The sequence below is a fragment of the Anomaloglossus baeobatrachus genome, chromosome 10 (genome assembly GCF_048569485.1).
Source record: "Anomaloglossus baeobatrachus isolate aAnoBae1 chromosome 10, aAnoBae1.hap1, whole genome shotgun sequence".
Classification (NCBI taxonomy): Eukaryota; Metazoa; Chordata; class Amphibia; order Anura; family Aromobatidae; genus Anomaloglossus; species Anomaloglossus baeobatrachus.
In genome coordinates, this window is record NC_134362.1 from 59434354 (window position 1) to 59451176 (window position 16823).

The 16823-nt window shown below is 45.8% G+C and overlaps 1 protein-coding gene across 6 annotated transcripts in view; it reads left to right on the forward strand.

The window, feature by feature from the left end:
* The window catches only part of LRRC56 (leucine rich repeat containing 56), a 70243-nt gene that overhangs the window by 37388 nt on the left and 16032 nt on the right, over window positions 1-16823 (forward strand). For 3 of the 6 annotated variants that reach the window (XM_075326329.1, XM_075326332.1, XM_075326330.1), the window contains 4 exons: window positions 4045-4096; window positions 8370-8520; window positions 8623-8728; window positions 16334-16394. In XM_075326329.1, the coding sequence (XP_075182444.1) occupies window positions 8377-8520; window positions 8623-8728; window positions 16334-16394 (311 nt within the window). In that variant the 5' untranslated portion in view covers window positions 4045-4096; window positions 8370-8376. Of the gene's footprint in view, window positions 1-3531; window positions 3861-4044; window positions 4097-8369; window positions 8521-8622; window positions 8729-16333; window positions 16395-16823 lie in introns of those variants that run through there. The other 3 variants (XM_075326331.1, XM_075326334.1, XM_075326333.1) reach the window with 3 other exon arrangements.

Sequence of the window (16823 nt, forward strand, 5' to 3'; positions counted from 1 at the left end):
ATGACCGACACTACACCGATGATACGATTTTGACGCTTTTGCGCTCGTTACTCGTATCCAAAACGATTTACACACTACGATATCGACAGCGACGCCGGATGTGCGTCACTTTCGATTTGACCCCACCGACATTTTTTTTTTGCCTTCCTCTGGATCAACATGTTAGGCTACGGGTTGAACTAGATGGACTAAGGGCGGCTTTGCACGTTGCAACATCGCACGTGCGATGTCGGTGGGGTCAAATCGAAAGTGACACACATCCGGCGTCACTTTCAACATCGTTGTGTGTAAATCCTAGATGATACGATGAACGAGCGCAAAAGCGTCGTTATTGTATCATCGGTGCAGGCTCTGACTTTTTCATAATTACGCTGCCGCGACAGATACGATGCTGTTCCTCGTTCCTGCGGCAGCACACATTGCTGAGTGTAAACGTTGCAGGAGCGAGGAACATCTCCTTACCTGCCGCCGGCGGCTATACGGAAGGAAGGAGGTGGGCGGGATGTTTACATCTTGCTCATCTCCGCCCCTCCGCCGCTATTGGCCGCCTGCCGTGTGACGTCACTATGACACCGCACAACCCGCCCCCTTAGGAAGGAGGTCGGGTTGCCGGCCAGAGCGACGGTCGCAGGGCAGGTGAGTGCATGTGAAGCTGGCGTAGCGATAATTTTCGCTATGCCAGCTATCACAAGATATCGTACATGCGACGGGGGCGGGGACTATCGTGTGCGACATCGCAGCATCGGCTTGCGATGTCGCAACGTGCAAAGCCCGCCTTAGAGTCTCCCTTCAACCTTAAAAACTATGATACTATGACATCGCACCTGCGATGTCGTAGTGTGCAAAGTACCCCCTAGACTACAAGTCTGCAGTCAGTCTTTATGGGATCCGCACTCCTTCACCAAAGAGCCCCCGTGTGCGTCTATGACTTAGGTCGGGGGGTGTGACACTTACTGGTTTATTCAGCCTGGTGTCCATCACCCCGCTGCCAGTCACCATCATAGACGAAGTAGTAAAACACGCGAAACCATCAGTGGTCCACTTGACGTAATTATGGGCACCAATGGGTTGCCATGGTAGGTGAAGACCCTTGTCTCTGCCATGACATGTTTCCTGTGAATGTCGGCAGAGCACCTGCATTCACAGGAACACAGTATTTCTTCTGATCAGAGGGATGCTAAAGCATCGCTCTGGTCAGGAGAAGCGATCGAAGTGTGTAGGCACAAAGTTCCTTAGCGTTCTAGTAAAATCAGTAAAAAAAAAAAATAAGAAAAAACAAACCTAAAAGTTCAAATAACCCTGCTTTTTGTCCCATTGAAAATAAAACAATAATAATAATAATTAATAATAATAATCAAACTACACATATTTGGTATCACTGAGTTCAGAAATCCCTGATCAATCAAAATATAAAATCAATCTTATCGGTACACGTTGTAGCAAGAAAAAAATTCCATTCGCCGGATTACGATTTTTTTGGTTGCTGCACCATAGACTTAAAATTCAGTAATAGGTGATCAAAATGTTGCATCTGTGAAAAAATGGTATAGTTAAAAACGGCAGCTGAAGATGCAAAAAATAAGCCATCACTGACCCCAGATCCCGAATAATGAGAACGCTACAGGTCTCAGAAAATGGTGACAAATGCGCAATTCCTTTTTTTTTTTTTAAAAAAACTTCTGATTTTTTTTTCACCTCTCAGATAAAAGTTAAAGTATACAGTGCCTTGCGAAAGTATTCATCTCCCTTGAATTTTTGAACCTTTTCCCACATTTCAGGCTTCAAACATAAAAGATAAAAATGTTAATGTTCTGGTGAAGAATCAACAACAAGTGGGACACAATTGTGAAGTTGAATGAAATTTATTGCTTATTTTAAACGTTTTAAATAAATAAATAAATAACTGAAAATTGGGTCGTGCAATATTATTCATCCCCTTTAAGTTAATACTTTGTACCGCCACCTTTTGCTGTGATTACAGCTGCAGTCGCTTGGGGAATGTGTCTATCAGTTTTGCACATCGAGAGACTGAAATTCTTGCCCATTCTTACTTTGTAAACAGCTGGAGCTGAGTGAGGTTGGATGGAGAGCGTTTGTGAACAGCAGCTTTCAGCTCTTTCCACAGATTCTCGATTGGATTCAGGTCTGGACTGTGACTTGGCCATTCTAACACCTGGATACGTTTATTTGTGAACCATTCCATTGTAGATTTTGATTTATGTTTGGCATCATTGTCTTGTTGGAAGACAAATCTCCGACCCAATCTCAGGTCTTTTGCAGACTCCAACAAGTTTTCTTCAAGAATGGTCCTGTATTTGGCTCCATCCATCTTCCCATCAATTTTAACCATCTTCCCTGTCCCTGCTGAAGAAAAGCAGGACCAAACCATGATGCTGCCACCACCATGTTTGACAGTGGGGATGGTGTGTTCAGGGTGATGAGCTGTGTTGCTTTTACGCCAAACATATTGTTTGGCGTTGTGCTCGATTTTGGTTTAATCTGACCAGAGCACCTTCTTCCACATGTTTGGTGTCTCCCAGGTGGCTTGTGGCAAACTTTAAATTACACTTTTTATGGATATCTTTGAGAAACGGCTTTCTCCTTGCCACTCTTCCATAAAGGCCAGATTTGTGCAGTGTATGACTGATTGATTGTTGTCCTATGGACAGACTCTCCCACCTCAGCTGTAGATCTCTGCAGTTCATCCAGAGTGATCATGGGCCTCTTGGCTGCATCTCTGATCAGTCTTCTTCTTTGAGATGAGTTTGGATGGACGGCCGGGTCTTGGTAGATTTGCAGTGGTTTGATACTCCTTCCATTTCAATATGATCGCTTGCACAGTGCTTCTTGGGATTTGTTTAAAGCTTTAGAAATTTTTTTGTAACCATATCCGGCTTTAAACTTCTCCACAACAGTATCACGGACCTGCCTGTTGTGTTCCTTGGTCTTCATGATGTTCTATGTGCTGTAAACAGAACAAATAAATAATAAATAAAATAAAAATAATAAATAAAAAATAAATGCACCTGCTGTGTGATAGTCTCAGACTATCACAGAGCAGGTGCATTTATACGGAGACTTGATTACACACAGGTGGCTTATATTTATCATCATCAGTCATTTAGGACAGAGTTTGCTGCACTGAAAGTAAAGGGGATGAATAATATTGCACACCCCAATTTTCAGTTATATATTAAAAGTTTAAAATAAGCAATAAATATCGTTCACCTTCACAATTTTTGTCCCACTTGTTGTTGATTCTTCTCCATAACATTAACATTTTTATCTTTATGTTTGAAGCCTGAAATGTGGGAAAAGGTTGAAAAATTCAAGGGGGCTGAATACTTTCGCAAGGCACTGTACATGTTTGGTATCTACGAACTCGTACCGGCCTGGGGTACATTTTTCAAAATAGTTAATAAAATTAAAAAAAAACAATTGTGAGTTTGCACTTTTTTTGCAATTTCACTGCACTTGGATTTTTTTCCCGTTTTCCTAGGACAATATGGGGCAGAATGATTGGCGTCATTCAAAAGTACAACTCGTGCTGCAAAAAAAAAACGAGCCCTCATATGGCTATACTGACGGAAAAATATAAACATCAAGGCTCTTGGAAGAAGGGGAGGAAAAAACAAAAGCGCAAAAATGGAAAATCGCAAAGGTCATGAAGGGGTTAAAATGTGTCTACTACGGATAGTCAGAGCTTTCCATCTTTGCCTAAACCAATTCTCTATAAAGCACCATCGACGTACAGGCTACCAACTACTTAAAATGCCATTTCTTCAAAAAATATGGCAGTGTGCAAGGAAAAAAACAAGGTGACAACCCAAAATTTCAACTTCGGCAGGAATGGTAACCAGGTAACCCCCAAAAAACAAACCTACCGTATATATAAATATGTCTTCCAGAACTTTAGGAGATGTCGATAACAACCTCTGTTTAGCTGCAGGGTTACTATTATAGTTCTAGTTGTTGAGTTTTTTTCTGTTTTGCCACAAATTATTTATAAATTATATTTTAAAACTTTCATCTCTTTTCTTTCAGTGGTTTGAATTTTTTTTTTTTAACGAAATGTAACCTGATCCCTTCTTGATAGGTGAGTGAATGTACTAATGACAGCTATTAATTGAAAAGCTTCTTCTTCTTTGTCTTCCCCCCCCCCCGTCCAACCATTATCAAATGATTTGGTAGATATTGCTTATTTACAAATTGCAGTGAGCCATAATAATGTCACGCGAGTGATAACGGAAAATATGGCGCAAAACGTGACACACAACAAAATAAGGGGTACACCAGGGACACAATAACAATGATAGGCACTTTACGCTAGATGGGAAACCTCTTTCACTCACCTACAGCTGTACCCTACACTTCTAGCCAGTCCCTATACAGATTCCTCACCTGTCGCTGAACAGGATACCTGCGAACCTGGCAGATCCTGTAATAGCCCTGGCTAGTGAGCTGGCAGGTGAGGGATGCTAGCCCCACCACTGCACTAATAACACATCAGGGGAAGACAAGACAATCAGGGGAAAAACTACAACAGATAGCTGCTGTCTGCAACAGGACTGCAGCTTACACAATGACTTACCTAAAGGGCTCCACCAGCTCCTTTCATGTCTTGGCCAAGCATCCAAATGAATGAGAATAGCCACCATCTTTTACAGGAAGCAGAGGGGTTATATAGGGACTAAAGGGTGCTTTACACGCTGCGACATCGCTAACGATATATCGTCGGGGTCACGTCGTTAGTGACGCACATCCGGCGCCGTTAGTGACATTGCAGCATGTAACACGTACGAGCGACTTACAACGATCGCAAAAGTGGTAAAAATCGTTGGTTTTGGAGAGGTCGTCCAAACACCAAATATCATTGTCTGGTCAGTAACGATGTTGTTCGTCGTCCCTGCGGCAGCACACATTGCTATATGTGACACCGCAGGAACGACAAACATCTCCTTACCTGCGGCCGCCGGCAATGCGGAAGGAAGGAGGTGGGCGGCATGTTCTGGCCAATCATATCCGCCCCTCTGCTTCTATTGGACGGCTGCCGTGTGACGTCGCTGTGACGCCGCACGACCCTCCCCCTTAGAAAGGAGGTGGATCGCCTGCCACAGCGACGTCGCAGGGAAGGTAAGTGCGTGTGATGGGTGTTAGCGAGTTGTGTGCCACGGGCAGCGATTTGCCCGTGACGCACAACCGACGATGAGAAAATGAGAATTCTCATTGACTTTGCTGGCATAAGGATAAGCATACAGATTTGGGCCACAATCTGCACCAAATGTGCATAAAAATGCACTGTGTGCACACAGCCTTAAAGGGAATCTGTCAATAAGATGGACCCCTTCTCTGCTCCCCAAACAGCCAATATAGGGATGCAGGGCTTTGAAATGTAAATCCATCAGCACCTTTACATCTTCTATCTGTTGCTGTGTTCCCGTGTAATTTTGAATTTTCATTCATATACAAATGGGGCATTGTATGCTCTGGCATTAGGTGAGGATATTGGCTATCAATCATGCTAAAGAGGTTGATGCTGGGCAGGGAAACAACATTGTGAGGCAGAGGTTTGGACAGTGAGTGTTCTGTAACACCCAGAGGTTTTATTCATGTGCAGCTGATACATTCATTTATCAGAAGTGCAGCAACAGATAGAACAGCTAGAAGATATAAAATGTTGCTGGATTTACATTGTGCATTGGGCATCCCCATATATGCGGTTTGGATGAAGGTTTATCTTACTGACAGATTTAATGGTTTTATTCATGTGCAACTGATACATTAATTTCTCAGAAGTGCAGCAACAGATAAAAGATATAAAGGTGTTGCTGGATTTATATTATGCATCCCCATATATGTGGTTAGGGTGAGGGGTTACCTTACTGACAGATCCAATGTCCACACTTACAGGTTTTATTCATGTGCAACTGATACATTAATTTCTCAGATGTGCAGCAACAGATAGAAGATATAAAGGTGTTGCTGGATTTACATTGTGCATCCACATATACTGTATGTGGTTTGGGTAAGTAAGGGGTGATCTTACTGACAGATCCAATGTCGGGGGTGAATTGTAAAGTACCTGAAAACGTCTACGTTTTTTAGAATCCACTGCTGGCTTTGGCTTCAAAATTGCATCCACATGTACTGATTTTTGTATCCCTCTCATCTCATAGAACGGCATCTGGAGTTTTTCTTTTAGATTACTTATAAATAGTGATGGGTTAATAGTAAATATTCGTATCTGGATTATTCGTAACAAATCCCTAAGTATTATTCTAGTATTTGTCACGAATGACGAATCTAATGCAAGTGAATGGGGAACCCGAGCATTTTTCTTGCCGTGACAAATGCTGGAATAATGCTTGGTATTCGGTAATCATTTTCTGAGCCTGAATAGTTCCTATTCGCTCATCACTACTTATAAATACTTAGGCCCCGAAATTATCAAACAGATTTTGACAGAACTCTGGCATAAAAATAAACAAACAGCTACTATAACTTTTTGAAAAATATCCAAAAACTATTAGGAGGGGGTAATTTTCGCCACAAAAGTGATAAAAGTTCAGCCACTGATTGAAGTATATTTATTACGGTGGCACCGGGCACCTTAACGGGAACCTGCCCCAGGCTTTTGCTCCCCCATCTGAGAGCAGCATGATGTAGAGACAGTGACACTGATTCCAGTGATGTGTCACTTACTGAGCTGATTGTTGTCATTTTCAAAAAATCAATGTTTTCTCTGCTGCAGATCTAGCAGTTATATAGAGCTCATGAATATGCTGGACTACCTGCAGCATGCCAAGTAGACCTGTAATGATAATCTCCTGCTGATTAAACGGTGATATAATCAAAAGTACACTAAGCAGCTCAGTAAGGCCGCTTTCACATTTCATTTTTACCTAAGTTCAGTTGTTCCGTAGGACCTTCCGTCCAAACCCCCCCCCCCTCCGAAAAACGTGTTTCGGACGCATGCGCCAACAGGGCCATTGACTAGTAGACTGCTACGTCTGGGTGTCCGCCTGCACAAAGCGTATATGCCCGAAAATGGTGCAAGACAGAGCACAGCCTGACTCCGTCTGCTCCATTATAGTTAATGGCGCCATGCGTCTGAAAAACGTTTTGTGGAGGTTTCGGACAGAATCTTTGACGGCACCACTGAACATAGGTAAAAACGAAATGTGAAAGCGGCCTAAGTGACACATCGTTGGAATCAGGATCTTTGCCCCTACATTATGCTGCTCTCAGATTAGCAAGCAAAAACCTGGTGACAAATTCAACCAAATTTATTAAAAGGTGCGCTGTCTTAATTTAGCTGTTTTTATTCCAACACACCCTTCATCAAAATTGGTGTGCAAAATGGCAATCTTGATAAATCAGGACCTTAGTTTGCACCACGCCCCATCAGTTGCCAATAGCTCCATAGTATACCTGTCATGATGATACTTCGGGATAGCGAGGGTCAGGGGGTTACTAAGCTGTCCTTCATGCTATGGAACCCAAGGCTATCCCTCACCTCCGTATTACTCCTAATGGTGGAGATGCTGGAGTCCCCTGCCTTTCTATACTCCTCTTAATACTCCCTTCCCCCCCCAGGGAAGGACGGGACAGAAGTGAGATGGTAAACAGATAAGGACAGATAAAAGAAAACCAAAACTCTGACACACTGCACACACACAGGAATAGATGAAGAGAGAAGAAAAACAAGAGCAGGAGGGTAGCAACAAAAAGGCAACAAGGGTTAACTCCACAACTGCACACTGCAACAGGTATCACACCAGATAGTTTGGATCACCAAAAAACAAAACTCTAACACGCCGCACACACACAGAAATAAGCGAAGAGAGACTCCGAAGAAAAACAAGAGCAGGAGGGTAGCAATAAAAAGGCAACAAGGGTAAACTCCACAACCACACACTGCAATAGGTATCACACCAGATAGTCTGGATCACAACACCTCCCCAGACCAACTAAGATAAACTATAGCTGGCATAGGTGAAAGGATCGAGCCAGCATACTGTATATAGGAGGGGAGCAGATGTGATTGGCTCCCCCACATCAGGTGATCAAAGGAGACTAACAAGCAGACTAGCAGAAAGTAACTCTTGGTAGCCTGCCTCTGGATTAGCACTCAGCAGGTCAACTGTGGTCAAACACAAGGGAAATAATGCTAAAATTATATAATAAAAAAATAAAAATTACTAAAAATATGGTATTAAGTGGCCCCAACATGGAGCTTTATCGTTCAGCCTGATAATATGATACTGGTTATATGGAAAATGGTTCAAATATTGACTCTACCTAAATAAATGTATAGATAATTAGAATATTGTTTATTTTCTCATTGCTTATTAGTCACTTGCTTCTAGGTAAAGCATGGCACAGAGTTTGCAGAGACACCCAGGTACACCCAGCGTGAGGGTCCTGGATTTGGGGTGGCAAGGGCTTTTGAATCCAAATCCTATAAACAGTGAAGACTATGACACCCTGGTTGATGAATACCTCTCACCCACAAGACTGGTATGTGCTCCGTGCAAATACAAACTATACAAAATATATAGGAATCTGTACTTTATCCCCTGACATCAATATTCTGTGATTTTATCTTATTTTTCCTTGCAGAAAGCACTTACCGGAGAAGATAACCTGCAAAATGTTACGACACTCCAAATGTGTGTGGACACGAGGGAACGCACCTTGGGGAATTTTGGTGAGGGATGCTTTTTAGGTGAGGGGGTCAAACAGGTGGCCCTATGTGCTGTGCAGATTGCAGCTAGCTCTTAAAGGGTTTATTTCTCAAAATCCTACATACAAAAGATAGGGGATAACTGTCTGATCACTGTGGTCCAACCACTGGGATCCCCCCGAAAGGAGCTCTCCACAGCCCCATTTTGAATGAAGCGGACCTGCGAATGCTCAACCTCCATTCCTTTCATTGTCAATGGGACTACTGGTAATAACGGAGCTCTCTACTTGGCTTTCTCTGGCAGTTCCATAGCCAATGAATGGAGCTGAGTGTGGAGTGTAGCGCCCCTGAAGCCATCAGGCGCTACAAGATACTGCATCCTGTCAAAGATGCAGGGCCTACCCCCAGAAACCTGGAAGACCAGTGCTGGTAACACCATAACACATATATAATCCCAGTTTTTCCCTTCCTCAAGGACTGGTGACAGATCCAGTCCACTAGTTGACAACCAGGGAGGATGGGGTAAGACCGTCAGTAAATGTAAGTAAGAGGAGACGGACGTACCTGTACTGACAGGAGTGTGTAACAGTGACCTGTCAGGCGCAGGCGTGTGGTTGCCGAAGGAGCACGATGGAGTACTCTCGGAACCATAGCTCCGACGGGGTACAGAGCCCTAGGTTAGGCAAACGCTCCAGGCAAACCTGATAAAATCTGCACAGTGAGGGGACCATCCAGGATCTCACTGACCGTAAAGTGCAGGGGCACCAGCAGCGACGGTAGAACCAGGGACCGGAATGGAACACCAACCCTACAGGGTTCAAACTACCCGCCGTACGGACTAAAGACTGGTAGACTACCAGGAGGGGAACCCCAGACGCTCCAAGCCACGGGGACCCACCAACTAGAGAAGGGTGCAGGGGAAAGAAGACACCAAGTCACCAAACCAGCACTGGGACTAAGGGGACCAGTGGTGAGGACCAGCCTTCCTCCGGGTACCAGCCATCCAATCGCTGTGAGTAAAGAACCCAGTTACACATCTCAGCAATACTCCGCCCGGGACTGAGTACCCCATAGCCCTGGGGCAAGTCATGGAGCATTCATACCATCACTCCAATCAAGACGTGGCTCCAGAGCCCAGTTCTCATGGTTCCAGAGTCCTTATTCTCTGGATTGCTGAGGGTCCCAGTAGTCAGACCCTCAGTGATCAGTCAGTTATCCCCTAACCTATAGATAAGGGAAAAGTTGTGATTTTTGGAAAAGATCTTTAAACTGATACATTAGCTTATATATGTATTGCCTTAAATGCACAGCGGGTATAACATGGGCTACAGGAGCAACTTGTGGGTTTCAATAAAATATCTGTAATAGGGCCCCCAACTGTGACACGTCATTTATAATATTGGTCTCCATTAATATTATTAATATCTCCAGAGCTTTGGCGAGACCACAATCTCTATGTGCCTATAGTCATGCTTCTGATGTAGGCACCTTGTTATATATGTGTCATGGTGATGGGGGAAAACAGGGGACAGGGGCTCCTAGAATGGCCCTGAGACTAGGGGGACCCTAGCTATCTTTTATCTCAGAGTTACCTCTGAAGGTGAGGATGTCTGAGCCGCCTTCCTCACCAGCCCTGCTCTTATACCCCCTACCCCAGGGGAGGGCCAGAATTGGAGTGTGATAAAACCAACGGAGATAGACAAACAGGAGAAAGCAAAACTCTATATCACAACACGCTCACACAAAGGTATAGCACAATAAGAAGTAAGGAGGAAAATAAGAGCAGGGAAGTAATAACAAGATCACGAGAAATTTAGTCAACATCTTCAACCACCACGCAATATAATCACCAGTAGGACTGGGATACAAGAGCATACAGACCAATAAAGCAATAAACTATAGTTGGCATGGGAAGACAGATTCCACCATCTTAAAAAGGCGGGGATTAAATGTGATAGGTTTCCAACAACATGTGATCCTAGAAGTAACCAGCAGGTTAGCAGACCTTGCTAGCCTGACCACTACTGAGCACACAGCTGATCGACACCCGAGCCTGCCTATGTAACTCAGAAACATCAGAGAAACCTTAGGGTGGAGTGTCAGAAACTGTAGTGTGAACAGCGTCTGATGCCGCTCGGCGAGTTATGAGCAACACTTCGTGTGTCAATATGTGGGCACTGCTAATATAGACTCTGTTATGACGAAAATACGGCCGTGTGACAGCGGGCTCATACGAAAAAGCCAGATTTTCAGCTAATAGCAATGCCGTATAGACAATTTACATCAGGTGTCAGACCTGTGCTCATAAACCTAGGAATAAAATCATGCAATTAGCTTCCCGAGAGGCTCGTTCTCATCAGAGCTGGTGAAATAAAACTGTTAGGTTGGAAATGTCACTGGATAAACTGCAATACTGGAGCTATGAAACTTCATTGTGGTTGATGTCTCGCAAGTAAAGCGAGCTTTACACGCTGCAATATATCTTACAATGTGTCGGCGGGGTCACGTCGTAAGTGACGCACATCCCGGATCGTAAGGTACATTGTAGCGTGTGACAGCTACGTGCGATTGCGATTGAACGTTAAAACGTTCATCGCATACACATCGTTCAATTGCTAAAAATTGCACATCAGGTTGTTCATCGTACTCGGGGCAGCACACATCGCAGTGTGTGACACCCCGGGAACGATGAACAGATCTTACCTGCATCCCGCGGCTTCCGCCGGCAATGCGGAATGAAGGAGGAGGGCGGCATGTTTACGTCCCGCTCATCTCCGCCCCTCCGCTTCTATTGGCCGGCTGCCGCGTGACGTTGATGTGACACCGAACGTCCCGCCCACTCCAGGAAGTGGATGTTCGCAGCCAACATCAAGGTCGTATGGACGGGTAAGTACGTGTGACGGGGGATAATCGTTTGTGTAACACGTTCAACAAATTGAACGTGCCGCACATACGATGGGGGCGTGTAGGATCGCATACGATATCGTATGCTTAATCGTAACGTGTAAAGCTGGCTTTAGAAGAAAAGTGTTATCCTCCGTGCTCCAAGAGAAGCCAGAAATTAGTAATCCTAACAGAAAGTGAAGTTATCAGAAAGTGATAAACTCGCCGATCTCGCCAATAATAAGGAGAGGATGCATTTTAGGCTTTAAGGACCAGTAGCCATTTCTGTAATTCTTTTTTTTTTATGGGACAGGCGGAGAAGACATCTGCATCTTCTCTGCGTTTCTATGTACCTATATATGTAAAAAAAAACAGTATTTCTGATGTATGTAAAGCACTATGGAATTAATGGCGCTATATACGTAAAAAATACAGAAAAAATGTGGGAAAAAAAATGTGATGGCCCTTCAAATGCAGAAGCACAAAAATCCAATTACTATATATACTAGTGTATAAGCCGACTTTTTCAGCACATTTTTTTATGCTGAAAAAGTCCTCCTCGGCTTATAATCGAGTGAGGGTCCCACTTCCGGATTCTAAGACTTTTTTTCCCCAAAAACTGGAGGGAAAATGGGGCTGCATCTTATAATCTGGATAAAGCTTACCGGATCGGCACGACGTGGTGGAGCGGGGTCACATGACGGAGGATCGGCGATACTGTGGCTCTGGGGTGCTGCGGCGGTGTCACGGGTCAGGAAGGTTGGCGATACTGGGTGCTCAGTGGTGTAGTGGCAGGTGCCATTAAGCCTCCCGGTGGGCAACAGACCCCATTGAGCCTGCCAACGGGCTGTGGGCTCCGTTGAGCTCGCCGGCGGTTGATTTGATAGTCTTCAAAAAAGTGGCCACAGAAGCTGAGATCTCAAATTGCACATGCGCCGCTACATTGGCCACTTTCTTGAAGACTATCGTGTCAACCACTGGCGGACTCAACGGACAGCCCACCGGCAGGCTCAATGGTACCCAATGCGACACCTCTGAGTCCCCAGTATCGCCACCCCTCCTGATCCACGACACCCCCGCGCCCAAAGTATTCCTTACCTTCCGTCCTGTGAACCTTCTGAACCGTGGACACCCCTGTCCTCCGAGCCCGCAGCATTGTCGACCCAGCCTCCTGAGCTGCTCTACCACCATCACTTCACCGCCCTGGTGAGCTAATACAAGACACACTAGGATTAAAAGACAGACCTCCATTTTAACATTAAAAATTATTTTTCCATACCTGCTACAGACGATACCAGTTCACATCCCTGCATCATACTGGCATAAACTTCAAAAATTATTCATCCAGTTTGTCTGTGCCAAAGGCCGACCGAGAATACGGAATAGCATTCTGACTAGACCAAAGGACGCGGGCGGTCTGGGCCTGCCGGACTGCTGAAGGTATCACCTGGCAGCGGCCCATGCACGGGTTTTGGACCTGCTGCATGGTGAGTGGTCTAAACTATGGGTGCGTTTGGCTTATGATCTGTGTTCTCTGTCGGTGTCAACCCTCCCTTGGATGTGGCCAAGACTGAACCGCCGCAAACTAGTGGTGGGATATGGTGCCGGGCAGACTCTACGCACAATACATGCCCCCAGAGGAAAATGTGATCTGATTCGTGTGTATGGATCGCTGATGCCGGTGACTGATAGTCCAAACTTTCCTCCGGGTGCTTCCGCTACCCTCTTCTTGGAAGGTTCTAAAAGGACGCCTCTTCGCCTTATCCATGTTGCCCCACAGGGACAGACCCTTCCACTTCCGTTAATCCTGGGGGAGAAACCCCAAAAATTACGCCACAACTTTGAATATGCTCAACTCCAGCACTTCCTTACATCCTTTACACAGGAGCATGAGCCCTCATTCTCTCAATCCCCTTTTGAGGCCATGTGTACTACAAATGTGGCGCCCTGGACAAGCCAGGGGCCACAGAGAACAACACCAACGCACCCCACACTCCCGGTCAGGCACACCGAAGTCAGACTAAAACCCTTGTTGCCTTCCTCCAGGGGCTGATGTTCACACCAGGGGGTGGGCCAGGCGGTTGGTCCCGCCCACCGAGGAGTACACAGTCCTGGAGGCGGGAAAAGCAGGCAGATTAGATTAGATGAGTTTGGAGAGTGAAAGGAGAGAGGAGTGAAGTGGCAGTTAAGCAGCCTGAAGTTGGTCCGGGTGTGTGGCCCGGACGGATCAGCAAGGTTGGCAGACGGTGGTGACCGTCTGCAGGAGTGACCTATCGGAGTTTACCGTAAGGACCGTGGACGGGCGGTGGCCCGGCGGTACCGGACCGGTACGCAAAGAGAAGTCAGCACCATCTGGCAGGGGCTTACGGACCCCGGCAAGGCTAGGAGTCGCCGTGAATTTGCCAAATCCGTTAGCGAAGGGAACCTCCTGGGTTTCTCAGCAGCCAAGTCCCGACAGAAGGCAACAGTCCAACCGAGAGAGGGAAAAACAGTCACCGCCAAGGCTAAAGTTCCCAGGGCCAGAGCCTGCGGGCAAAAGGGGCTCCTCCAGCCCATATCCAAGCTGGAGAGCGGGTTACCGGTGGGAACCCATTGGAACCGTTTACAGTACATAGGTGCAGGGAAAGCAGTCACCATCAACCTGCCGGGAGAAACAACACCGCAGCCGTCTGTGGGACCCGTCCATCCAGCCGTGTGTTTTACCGAGAACTGTGTCCTCATCATTGGCTGAGTGAGTACCACTGTGCCGAGCGGCACAGTGCTGCCCCCGCGACCCTGCACCTCACCAGTCACTGTAACCCGCCTGCCAACCATCCCTACCCCATCACCGGGCCCCAGGACAAGCAACCCTCTACCCACGGAGGGGAGAACTAACAACAAAGCTGCTCCCTGTCACTGCTCCCGGGATCGCCGTCCAGAGCAGCGGTGGTGTCACCAATATCACCACAACCATGGGTGGCGTCACGGACAATATTCAAATCCCCACAATCAATCCCCCTTTCACTCACGGGCGAGGAGCGCCGTTCGAGTCCCCGGGATCCGGCCCACCGCTCGAGCCACCGCCGAGCAGCAGTAGCCGCAGCCGGACCCGAGCAGTGGGAGAGCGCAGCGTTCCCTCCTCCGCCCGCAACACAAAGACTACCCCTAATCACAATATTTCAGCTATATACAAATTGCTGGTCTCTGGAGGTTTGGACGCTCTCCCCCCCTTTTGTGGAGCGTGGGTGGGGGAACTCAACCAAACGTTCTCTAAAGAACAATGGGAGCGTTGCTTCCATTTGTCACATAAATCTGTGACTGCCACTAAGTCCCAGGAGACCAGTTATAAAGTCATATCACGATGGTACAGGGTCCCTTCCCTCCTCCATAGGTGGTGGCCCGAGATTCCGGACAATTGTTGGAGATGTGGGACTCAGGGGGGTACTATGACACATATCTGGTGGTCATGCACAGCCCTGAGGACCTTCTGGGAGGGAGTGCTGGAGGCGATCAAAGAGGTCTCAGGAGTGGTGGTGCCTAGAAGTCCTGAGGCGGTCCTGCTCTATATGTTTCCTATGTCCCAGACAGCTTATAAAAAAATCTGTTCTGCGACACCTTCTGCAGGCCGCCAAGACTGTTATACCTCGCCACTGGAAGACGGCGGACTCTCCAACCTTGGAAGAGTGGATTGTCGAAGTGAATGCAATATATCGGATGGAGAGGGTTCTGGCCCAATCACGGGGGGATGCGGAACTTCGGATCACTGGGAGTCCTTTTTGGCAGGGTCTAGTTCGAACTCATGACATAACTTCACTTCTGACCGAGACTCTGTCTCTTTACATGAACATGGTGGGTGGGCGATGGCCCCGTGGTATTCTTTTTGTGGCTGTTCCTTTTTCCATTCTTCCTCTTTTCAACTTTCCTTCTTATTAGGAGTTTTCTTTTGTGATAAGTTTCCTTTGTGGGGGATCGGGGGGAGGGGGGAGAGGGGAGGTCCTTGCATAAGGATTCTTCATGTGTGACGCCCTGAGTGTCCGTCACACGCTGTATTAAAGAGGCTCCTTCTCTTCCCCCCTTTCTTTCTTCTTTCACTGGACCTTATGGTCCCGAAATTCACGATTTGTCATGCAAAGTGGAATTTTATAACCTGTTATGTTTTTCATGAAAACCAATAAAATACTTAAATTTAAAAAAAAAAAAACAAAATTATTTTTCCAATTTTCCTTCTCTAAAGTCCGGGTACGTCTTATAAGCCTAGGCTTATACAAGAGTCAATAGTCTTGTGTTCCATTAAGTTAACAAATCCCTATATGCTCAACGCCCCTTAAACTCCGTTAAATAGAATAATTAGTAGATATTAAATAGATTTATATAACCCGCTGCTGAAGACAATAAATTAATCTGATGCAAAATATTTACCCTATCTATTAAATTGTAAAATTGACACAAAATCGACTATAATGTTTCGCCTGATTCAAGCATCCTCAGGAGGTATCCTCAAGAACCTGCTAGAAAACGTTTGCTTGGGATTAAAGATGTAGCTGTTCTTTGTACTTTAGTTCTGAGTATGTCTGATAAAATATCATGATGGGAAGGAATGATATCAATTGTAAATGACTGAGTTTTCTAAAAAAAAGAGAGCCCTGGCTACTTTTCTATGCTGACCTTTATCAGATCATCTTCCATGATCTGAGCAACAGAAAAAACAATAAAGCAGTGTCATGCAGAGATTATGGCTTTTACACTTTGTAAATCACTTACATATTTCTTACATTATTAATACAGGTACACACATGCCAAACCTTAAAGAACTTAAGCTGAACAATAGTGTAATCGTGTCCATCAGGTAAGGACTTTCTATGTTATTATTTCGGTATTAAAGTTAAAACTAAGGTTGAATGTAGACGTAAGTCCATCGATGTTCAAGCCATGACCTAACCTAATGTCAGGCTACCATTAGGTGGCGCTGGAACTCAGGAAGGAAAACCATTCCTGAGTGCAATAATTAAGAAGCCCACTAGAGGTCACTAACACCAACGTAGGGATAGTCAAACGGAAATGGTCAATGCTGGGATGTCACGTCTGTACCAGGGAGGAAACAAGCCAAAGTCAAGAAACAGAGCCGAAGTTGGAGGCCGGGAGAACAAGTAAACACAGGGAAGAGGGTGGAGGACACAGAGCAGGAGGGATGGAGGTCAGGTAGGGCAAGAGGGACAGAGGTCAGGAGGGATGGAGGTCACTAATGTCACCAATGTCACTAATCAGGTGCTCGAAT